This window comes from Borostomias antarcticus (genome assembly GCF_949987555.1).
Source record: "Borostomias antarcticus genome assembly, chromosome: 10".
NCBI classification, from domain to species: Eukaryota; Metazoa; Chordata; class Actinopteri; order Stomiiformes; family Stomiidae; genus Borostomias; species Borostomias antarcticus.
Window position 1 is genome coordinate 1,996,413 of NC_140243.1, and position 11,350 is coordinate 2,007,762.

Genomic DNA, 11,350 nt, shown 5'->3' on the forward strand with positions numbered 1-11,350 from the left:
ATCAGAGATCTGCCACTCAGGCGTGTCTAGTCCATTACTAGGCTGAGCAGTGAACAATTTAATTATTTCCACCTTAAAAAAAACATAAGGGGTATGTATGGCGTTTTTTTTTCAGACCAAATTTATTTTTAGCTACAATCTTCATGAACATTCACAGGCATGTAGTAGAAGCAATTCTGATCAGAGATCTGCCACTCAGGCGTGTCTAGTCCATTACTAGGCCGAGCAGTGAACAATTTAATTATTTCCACCTTAAAAAAAACATAAGGGGTATGTATGGCGGTTTTTTTTCAGACCAAATTTCTTTTTATCTACAATCTTCATGAATATTCACAGGTATGTAGAAGAAGCAATTCTGATCAGAGATCTGCCACTCAGGGGTGTCTAGTCCATAAGTAGGCTGAGCAGTGAACAATTTAATTATTTCCACACAGAAAAAAACATAAGGGGTATGTATGGCGTTTTTTTTTCAGACCAAATTTATTTTTAGCTACAATCTTCATGAACATTCACAGGTATGTAGAAGAAGCAATTCTGATCAGAGATCTGCCACTCAGGGGTGTTTAGTCCATTACTAGGCCGAGCAGTGAACAATTTAATTATTTCCACCTGAAAGAAAACATAAGGGGTATGTATGGCGTTTTTTTTTCAGACCAAATTTATTTGTATCCACAATCTTCATGAACATTCACACGTATGTAGTACAAGCAATTCTGATCAGAGATCTGCCACTCAGGGGTGTCTAGTCCATTAGTAGGCTGAGCAGTGAACAATTTAATTATTTCCACCCAGAAAAAAACATAAGGGGTATGTATGGCGTTTTTTTTTCAGGCCAAATTTATTTTTATCTACAATCTTCATGAACATTCACACGTATGTAATACAAGCAATTCTGATCAGAGATCTGCCACTCAGGGGTGTCTAGTCCATTAGTAGGCTGAGCAGTGAACAATTTAATTATCTCCACCCAGAAAAAAACATAAGGGGTATGTATGTATGGCGTTTTTTTTTCAGACCAAATTTATTTGTATCTACAATCTTCATGAACATTCACCGGCATGTAGTATAAGCAATTCTGATCAGAGATCTGCCACTCAGGCGTGTGTAGTCCATTACTAGGCCGAGCAGTGAACAATTTAATTATTTCCACCTTAAAAAAAACATAAGGGGTATGTATTGCGTTTTTTTTTCAGACCAAATTAATTTTTATCTACAATCTTCATGAACATTCACACGTATGTAGTACAAGCAATTCTGATCAGAGATCTGCCACTCAGGGGTGTCTAGTCCATTAGTAGGCTGAGGAGTGAACAATTTAATTGTTTCCACACAGAAAAAAACATAAGGGGTATGTATGGCGTTTTTTTTTCAGATCAAATTTATTTTTATCTACAATCTTCATGAACATTCACAGGTATGTAGTAGAAGCAATTCTGATCAGAGATCTGCCACTCAGGGGTGTCTAGTCCATTAGTATGTTATGACCCAGCTCGTAGAGTCGCAACAAAAAGGGGAGTCACACTACCAACGCAGACTGTTAAGAATATTTAATACGTGGCTACTTAAATCATACAAACAATAATCAATTAGTATGGGATGTGAATATCAGTATGTCAGTGGTGTAGTGTAATGTATGGATGCAAAGACAACAGTATGGTGAAGATGGATGTTGCAAGGTGTAAACCAAAAGTCAAAATCAGAACTAAGGTGCTCCTGGGGAGAGAGAGAGAGAGAGCTCTGCTCCTGGATGGCCCTTATACCCCAGGCACACCTACGCCAGGTGCACCTGATCAGGAGCCACTCCCAGACTCCACCTGCTGGACTGGGAAGAAAAGACCCAGCCTATTTCCAACCCCCAGCCAGGGGACTGGGAGTCGTCACACCCCCCCCCATAAACTCGGGGACCCCAAAAGGAACCCCGAGACCAAAACAAACACACAAAGCATCCCATAAACCTCCCAACCTCCAAACCCCACCTCACGAGCCCGCAGACCGCACTCCAGCAACTCGGCGCCTGAGAAGCAATTTAAGGAGACGGACAACAGACAGGGAAGCAAGAGGAGGACAGAAGGCAGGGACAACCTAAAACGACAAAACGTGGTTAGTCTGCAGGGGCACGGGACAAGGCATCCGCAACCACATTCTCCGTCCCCTTGATATGGCGAATGTCAAGAGCAAACCCCTGCAAAAACAAACACCAACGCATGAGTCTCTGGTTTGGGTTATTCATGGAATGTAAAAAGGTCAAAGGGTTATGATCGGTATAGACCACTAGGGGGACACCCGACCCAACATACACTTCAAAATGCTGTAGAGCCCAAATAAGAGCCAAAGCTTCCTTCTCCACAACCGAGTAATTTAGTTGGTATGAATTGAACTTACGTGAAAAGAAGCTGACAGGGCGCTCGATACCCTGGTCATCCAGCTGTAATAGCACTGCCCCTGCCCCCACGTGGCTCGCGTCCACCTGAAGCTGGAAAGGCTGGTCGAGCCGTGGAGCGGCCAACACAGGGGCAGAGCAGAGGATAGAACGAACCCGGTCGAACGCGCCCTGACAGGCAGTCGACCAAATAAACACAGCCCTTCCCCAAAACACCTCATCCAGGAACAGGCCGCAAAAGGAGCCTTAGCTAGAGTAGTGTCCCATTCAAATGTCCTCGAAAACGGAGGAATCTCACAAAATGCTGGTCACTTTTGTACTGATCCGTTTTCAAGGACATTTTGATCCAATTTCAGGGACAGTGATCCGATTTCAGGGACAGAGATCCGATTTCAGGGACATTTGAATGGATTGGAACAAACATTCACCAAATTTTAACCAAATGTCCAATCACCACACTTTCACCTCTCAGGGCCTATTTTAGGGCCCCTCTTCACATTCATTCACTTTTAAGCCCTTAAAAAAGTTGTCATATAGGTGAAATTGCAAAACAGCCCATTGGGTAAGAGATAGAGATATGTATATTGTGGAATTTCAACACTAGGGGGCGATACAGCGCATGTTTGAAAAGGTGTGGTTTTTGACCATTTCTGGCCTGTAAAAGGTCAACGGAAGGTCTGAGAGTGCCCATTCTGGGATATGTTGTTCGGGCCGATGACCCGAACAAAATGACCCCTTCTGCGACCTTATACGACAAAAAATAGAAAACTGATCCAGCCAAGGCGGACGCCCTTGCTGGCGTGGCCTCTGAGACCCTCTTGAAAGCTTTTTCCAGCATTTACTGTCAAAACTGTAACGCTTCAGAGTACGTGCTTCAAAATTTACACACTTGTTCAGTCATGCCTCAGGAGCGTTCACACCGAATGGGAGCCCAATCGGACATTCCGGTGGTCTTTTACGGGGGTCTAGAGATTTTGATCCGTTTTCGAGGACATTTTTGATCCGTTTTCGAGGACACTGTCCCTGAAATCGGATCAAAATGTCCTTGAAAACGGATCAGTACAAAAGTGACCTTTTGACCTCCCAAACGTGTGCCCTAAACCCGAACCGCTCTGACACGAGGGGGCGGAGTCTCGCCACCACGCCACGGACCCCACGGCCAATGGGCCTCGGATATAGACAATTAACTACTGGTGGAATGGTGGTGGAGCATCCATCGGGGCCCCGCTGTAGGTCCCCTAGCCTTGTGTTATATTCCGCCGGAGGTCCGCCAACTCGTCCATCGGGGACCCGCTGTAGGTCCACTAGCCTTGTGTTATCTGGGTCTACCTTTGTCCAGAAACAGGTGGATGGTGTTGTAATGGTGTTGTAAAGTTTATTTATAATCCTCCGTATGGGCAAAAAGACCTTGGGTAGTCATAGCGGCATAGGGGGCCAGCAGGTGAAGCTAACGGGGTGAACAGGACTGTGGGGAATTTCCGATGGTCTATGGGTAGTGCTCAGACATATGTCTATGGTTCTTCCAGGGAATATGATATACTATTTGTAATTCCATAGCAACGTGATTTAGCACAGAGGGACTATAATGAAAGTCAGCAGTGAGCAAAGCATAAATAACATGTCTTTATATGTTAATGTAGAAAATGTGAGTAAATGGCACATCATTTTTGTCTTTTGCAAGTGTCAATGGTATAAGTGGGACTAATACACCCTGAGGAGTGCTGTTAGAGAAAAATAATGCACTTCGCCTCGTGGGGTAATTAGCCTCCGCGTCGTAATTAGCCTGTGCGTCGTGCAATATCTTTCGATAATAGCACACCTCTTTGTGTATTATCCCTTACTTGACTGTCGGGTGCAGCAACAGTACAGGTACACTGCACTACTTGCTTCACATTAATAAAGGGATTACAACTGAATCTGTCAATTGAATTCTGCAGTAAAACCCTTTTGATTAAGAATGTGTATCTTTTTGTTTTCAATGTCATGTCTAGCACAAGTATGTATGTGAACTTGCTCCTGTGCATATCTTGTAATCTTAAGTCAAGAAAAAAAGTGTTAGAACATGACCATAAAATAATACCAAGAATGATACAAAGATACTCAAAGTGCTTCTCTTTTATTTGACAGAGTGGGTTCAGATGTGTGTGTGCAGGCTGCTCTACTGAGGAGAGCAGAACCTGCCCAGGAAGAGAATGGATTTGCTCTTGTTGTGTCTGATGAAGAAGAGGAAGGGGTGGTCTGCATTGAAGTGTTCCTCCCGGAGCATACAGAAGGCCGCCACTCCAGCCGTCGCGGCCGCTGCCTCCGTCCCCTCCTCGTTCACCTCCACAAAGGCTTTGTGGGCCACGGTGGACAGGAAGAGGTCGCCCTGGCCGTTCATCCCGGACAGGTCTGCCTTGCTGGTGAACACATCTGTCATGCCCAGCTGAGCCAGGGCCTCGTTCAGTTCGTAGTCCTGCTCCAGTTTAAACTTGGGCAGGTGAACTATGACCTCTGAGTCGATGTCCATGTTGTCCCTGTTGGTCCACTTGTTCAGTTTCTTCTGGGTGAGCTCTTTCTCCAGCTTTGGCACACAGAGGGTCAAAAATCAGTAAAAATATAGTCTATACAAATTCTCATTTTGTCAACCATATTTAGGAAGCTATGCTCAGCTTCAGTTACCCTAAGCAAAGTATAACAGAGGCCTTCACCGTATACAGTACTACAAACCTGTATGCACATCATCATTCACACAACTGATATCAGTCAAGGCTCAGGGCTATGACCTATTGGTGGCTGTGTCTGGGGTATACTGTATGGAGTGACTGTAGTTTGTTGTGTACCTTCAGTAGTGGGTCAGAGCCGTCCGTGGATTCCTCCGGAAGCAGGACAAACATGCTCAGCTCCTCACCCACGTAAGGCAACTCCAGGATCTGGAGGTTGTAGTCAGGGATGTAGTTGAAGGGGAACTTCTTCATCTGGTACATCATTTGGACTGGTTTGCTCTCATTCTGATAGTGTGCGCGAGTGCGCAGACACACACACACACACACACACACACACACACACACACACACACACACAGGGAGAGTTAGTACACCTGGATACCTTTTACACAACTGGGTATTCTTAATACCTATATAACTGTATCAACCAACCGATCAATCAAACATTATTTTATAGCGCATTTCATACACAAAGTCAAAACAAGGAGCTTCATAGAAATAAGGGGGGTTTATACATATATTGATCCTACCCCTAATTTTCCAGAGGGAAGCATAAAACCAGTTCACCCATTTGAGTCAATATAGGAGAACTGTTAAAAAATCTTCCCTGACCTCTCTCAACGAGACGATCGAACAGGCTCCTGGATTTTAAAAATATTTTTCTATCCATCTCAGTGTCTTCCTGACCTGGTTTAGTTTGAAGGGCATCTCTTTGGTATTACTCGCAGCAAATTGTTGGAGCCAGTTTCCTTTGAAGTAGACAGCATTGACCAGAGCCAGTTTAGTCAAGGGATTGACCATCCCTGGCTTCAGCAGGTCTTTGATCTTATCTGTGAAGAGATAAACCAACAGACAAATCTAACTGAGATCAAATTAAAATGAGATCACAGCACTTACAGTAAACAATTACCTTTAAAGGACAATGCTCGTTTTTGACAACCTGGACCTTATTTACGGCATATTATAAGACGTTTCACTCACCGAGATCACTTTGGTGTAATTCGGAGGCCTGTAGAAGAAATTTAAAATCCAGCGCGAGCCAAGTAAATCGGGAAGCTATTTCGTTTCTAAAGATGTTTCTAAAGATCATATTACAGAGACGTGAAAAACCACAACAGGCCTACGCTCTATGTAAGCACAACTAGCGATTCATAAAGACAGATTGATGAAAACAACCGCGGCAGAAAATTCTTTAGAAGCTGCATTCTCAGTGCCCCGTCCGCCGCCATTACATGGATATACTTGGCTCACGCTGGATTTTAAATTTCTTCTACAGGCCTCCGAATTACACCAAAGTGATCTCGGTGAGTGAAACGTCTTATAATATGCTGTAAATAAGGTCCAGGTTGTCAAAAACGAGCATTGTCCTTTAACGTTATGTTTTTCAAGCCACAGACAGATGTGGATACTGTTTGATCTTACTCTCTGTTTGTTGCTCCACCCAGCTGTTGATCTGGCTCCTGCACTCCTCTGCTGACCCCAGGAAGTCCACAGTCTTCATGTCAGCTTGGTAGAACTTCTGTGTGGCCTCTAAGAAATCCTGCAGCGTAGCCACATAGTTAGTAACATGGACAATATGCTACGATAACATATCTTCACAAGCACTTGGTCCATTACTTTCCTAGCTTTCAAGATTGAAACTTTGAAAGCCAGGACATAAGTTGGAAATCAATGTCTTCTCTGCATCCTCATGTCACACACCTGTGTCTGATTCTGTTGATGTGGTGGACGCGCGGTGATTGCGTCATTAACTCAAACAAACAAAGAACTACAAAAATGGCTCCTACAATTACAGTGTCATTTATCAATATGAACAGTGGGGGTGTTGAGGAACTCACAGGGAGGAAGTGGCTCGTCTGTTCTCCATACAGACGATTGGCCAGCTTCAGGATGTATGACGCAGATGGTGAATTGATGTCTGCATTGAGAGTCTGGAACTCCGCATGAATATCTTTAGTTGAACTGAACGATAGAGCCTGTGGATGATTCAGAGAGAATTAAGCTGATTGCGGTGATACTGCAAAACAATTGAAGATGATGATGAGAACAAAAGTCTGTTTTTTTATTGAGTAAATACATCCAGGGCATTTAGCTCCCAAGTCACAAGATCCCTTTAAGGTCCCTGATACTGCCTACCGCAATTAGTGAGTTTATGACCCTCCCCATGGTAACAGTGGTCTGTGTTCCTCCTGAGCTGTCATGAGAGTCTAAAGTACAAGCAGCAAAAAGAGGTAGTCATGGCTTTTGTAGGCAAATATGCCCTTACATAAATGTTATCAGGTCTTTTGTGTGTGTGTGTGTGTGTGTGTGTGTGTGTGTGTGTGTGTGTGTGTGTGTGTGTTTGTGTGTTTAAGGTGGGCCACCTTTGCCATCTGTGCAGCAGTGGCTCCTCTAGCTCCCAGGTAGACCATGGCCAGGGCTGAGCTGATACTCAGGGGGGAAATAAAGACATTTCCCGAGGGGTTGGCTGGGCTCAGGGTGCGGAACAGGTCCAACGCAAACGCTGTGTTTGAGCTGCTGAGAGTGGCCATGTTTTCCAACTGCTTCTCCTGTGAATAAGCAGACTGAGTTATGAGTAGAGATAGGCACAGCTTGAGGTGATGCCCCAGAGTAGAGTCACATTGTTGCAGCCAACTAAAGCGACAAACTAGCCTGTTCGTTTAAATAATTTAACTTGATGGATATTATTACACGTGAAAAGTGTTTGATTTTCACACTGGACCTGTCATACAATAGCCTACTCCTAAGACTTCAAGAAATCAAGAAATTATGAATGATCTATTCAGACAATTTCAATTCAGAGATTAAAGCTGCTACGCAGCGATGAGGCGGGGCCAGGCAATTTCCGACAAGTTTAGGAGCAATAAGCGACAGAATAGGAAGACAACAAGAATGTTGACATTCCAATGTTCATTTTGCATCGTGAAACATTTGTAAAACATTTTGATGCATTGTAAGCTCGATTTTGCTAATTCAACTATCTGGTCAATGAGTTTGTGAATTACAGTCTGAAGATCCATTGTAGCAAGTTTGGTGTTAATTGATTGAAAAATGTGGGATGAGATATGTTTATTCATTTTTACAGGTTTTGTTTGCTTTTCTTCATAACTGAACATTAACTTCAGCAGCTGTGTGCTCAGTCAGTGGCCAATCAATTAATTTACTCATTGTAATCCTCGGCGGGGGTTGGGTAGTGTTGCCAACAGCGACTTCTCCGATTGGTGGAGCTTGCGTTGGATTGTGGGTAGTGTAGTTTTCTCAGTATGAAGTGTTGGTTTCGGAGGACAAAATTCTATTTTTGAGATAAAATTCTGAAAGAAATCACACATCTACCCTTTCATGACAATTTTGCCCAGATTTTTCATGAACATTGGACATTTATTGAGTGAGAATTTGTAGTAAATGTACAGTATTGGTAATAGTAAAACATTTTGATGCATCATGCGCTCAGTTTTTGATATTTCAAAAATCTGTCTGGATCGTTTGGTGTGGGCTGTCTGATGATGCAGTGTATGCATTTTGGTTGCAATTAAATAAAAAATGTGGGAGGAGTTAGATTTAGATATGTTCTTTTCCATTGACCGTTTGAGGGTATAATTCAGAATATGAATGAAAAAAAATCATTTTTTGACATAAAATTCAGAAAAAAATCACACTACATCTTGGATATGTTGCTAATGTTGTCACTTTTTATGAGGATGATCAGACATTGATTTGGCGAGAAATCCTAGGAACTGTATAGAGAACTGTTAACAGTAAAACTTTTTGATGCGCTGTGGACTCAATTTTTCATATTTCAAAGATCTGTGAGGAATGGTAAGAACAGTCTGAAGATAGAGTATGTCAAATTTGGTGTCAATTGAACAAAAAATGTGGGAGATAGGTTTTACAGTTTATGAAAAAATCAGAGTGATCGACTTCAAAATTCCTGCAAGGTCAAAGCGTATTAAAGTTTTTTCTCACTTGGGACTACATTCACGTGGTGGTTTTACAATGATAGAACATATGGCTGATTTGTTATGATTTTTTAAAGTTTTAAACTTTAGACTGTTGCTGTAGTGCCACCTTCAGGTTTATTGACCTACAATGCAGGTTGAGGACTTTGGGTATAGTAGGCTACTGGAGCTATGTGCAAAGTTTGGTGATATTTTGTCCACGGGAAGTTAGACTTCAGTGGAAGATGGAGAATAATAATAATAATAATAATAATAATATAGGCAAATACAATAGGGTTCCGGCAGCTATGCTGCCTGGCCCCTAATAATCCAAAGAAATACAACCCATTGTCGTACAATTTAATGAAAATGTATCAGCCATCTATGTGCCTCCAAGGAATGTGCAAATGTATGACTTTGTTACTTACTCTGCTTTCAGAAATTAATAATCCGTGCACAAAACCAGTATGGAAACTGAAGACAATCAGAAAAAGACAGCAACAAAGCAACGTTCGTCTCGACTGCAAACAGCGAAAAAGCCCCGTCAAAATGTTAATGTGATCACAGCAAACGCGTCTCATGGAGCGGACAGGAGTGCTCTACCCTGGCGCCTGAGCAAGAGAAGAGGGTGGGACCAGATAACCAAGCCTCATACAAATCAAAGTACAGTATACCTACTAGCTACCTACTAGTAGTAGCCTACTATATGGCGATACACTGAGGTGTGGTCCGAGGCTTGGTTATCTTATCTCTGGCTCATAACTCTTTCATGACAGAACTGTCTGGTCCCCCACCCTTTTATTGTGTGGGGTTAGAGATCAGTGCTGACATTTGAGTGGGTGTAGCCTACGAAACTCGCCATAGGCTACCTGTTTGAATGAACTACCTGGACTTTGGTCTCCGTGGCTGTTGTGCTGTAGACGACTATGAAGTATCACAGGCTTCCACCCTGTTCGTTCTACCGTTCTTTGACTTGCCTGCCAACGCACCTAAACTTACATAAACACCGGTTCGCCAGAATCGCCACTGAAAAGATAGCGATTAGTTTCAACCCGGAAGTATCAGAGAGGATGGGAGGGAGGACAAAGAGTTTAGAATACCAAGAGGCGATCCAGTCATTTTGCTATGCGGCATGGCTACGTCCAGCTGTTGAGCTGGGTCGCCGCCATGTTGGACTGAAAGTTGAAAGCTATGCTGCGCTGTTGGATTCTAGCACTCACCTTTTCATGCTGACACTTGCGTTCATTTTTATGACTCTTTTTATTTTTATTTTTATGATATCTCACTGCAATTATAGACAATTTGTACACCAGTACCGTATGGTAGACTACATGTTGTTAGGTTATCACGACCGGGATTCGAACCCAAGACCTTCTTGCTGTGAGGCGACAGTGCTAACCACTGAGCCACTGTGCTGCTACCGTCGTCATGTGCATTGATGTGCGGAGTTTGCATGTTCTCCCCGTGTTTGCAAGGGTTTCCTCCCCCCCAAAAAACCCAATACGATAAACATGCAGAAAAACAGGTGCTCTTCAGTCCGGTCCCTGACCAAGACCAGGATTGAGCACTTGGACTTGGTCCCTGGACGCCATGAACGATGGCTGCCCACTGCTCCTGGCTGCCCCTGGAGGAGGACCGCTTGGACGGGAGAAACGCAGGGAAATTTCCACCGGCCACGAAAATTGCATGGCTGTGTGCTGTCACTGCCCTGTCGCCGCGCACTGTGTGCAATGTCTGTGTGTCACTGTGTGGCCGAATAAAGACCCCCCCCAACTTGGTTCCTTTAATTTTAGTAGGAGTCAGGGCTGTGGAGACAGGAAGTAAAGGGAACCCGCCCACGCCACACATAGAGACAGACACACAGGACAGACACAAAACAGGAGAGCAGGGAAAATTGGGACTGGAACTGGGTCACGGTGGAGATTGGGATTGGAATTAGGTCACGACGGAGCCATGACACAGATAATGGAATTAGAGGCCAAATTAATCTATACTGAGACTGATCACCCTAGTACTAAAACAGATATTGCAATATGTGCAACAGAGCTGATCTCTGATTGTGACATAATATACAATATTTCTCACTTTGCTACTCCGCCTTGCTTGTCTCTCTTTATCCCTTAAGTCAGCTCTCACTTTATATGGTGGGAAAAACAGCTGAGGTTCCTCTGACCCCTGCAGGAACTGGGCCAGCGCTCCATGGAGAGGGAGGGAGGCCCGCGGCCCGGGGAAACCACAGGCACGATAACCAGCCGTAAACACGTCAGATGTTCAGACTGGAATGCAGATGTCAAGATCTGTCTGTGTTATTTCTGAACTAAACACCTCAG

At 43.7% G+C, this 11,350-nt stretch overlaps 1 protein-coding gene across 3 annotated transcripts; it reads right to left on the reverse strand.

The window, feature by feature from the left end:
- Positions 1-4,538: 4,538 nt before the first annotated feature.
- serpinb1 (serpin peptidase inhibitor, clade B (ovalbumin), member 1) lies at positions 4,539-10,036 on the reverse strand (the record flags this gene model as incomplete). Of its 3 annotated transcripts, none has more annotated exons than XM_084444907.1 (7): positions 9,907-10,036; positions 7,449-7,634; positions 6,924-7,061; positions 6,508-6,625; positions 5,773-5,915; positions 5,203-5,370; positions 4,539-4,943 (listed from the first exon to the last, which is right to left on the reverse strand). In XM_084444907.1, the coding sequence occupies exons 2-7, from the start codon at positions 7,614-7,616 to the stop codon at positions 4,539-4,541; spliced, it is 1,140 nt and encodes a 379-aa protein (XP_084301033.1). In that variant the 5' UTR covers positions 7,617-7,634; positions 9,907-10,036. The 3 variants fall into 3 exon arrangements, with proteins under 3 accessions (XP_084301033.1, XP_084301034.1, XP_084301032.1); XM_084444908.1 differs by having other exon boundaries at positions 9,890-9,999; XM_084444906.1 differs by lacking the exon at positions 9,907-10,036 and adding an exon at positions 9,449-9,619.
- Positions 10,037-11,350: the final 1,314 nt, after the last annotated feature.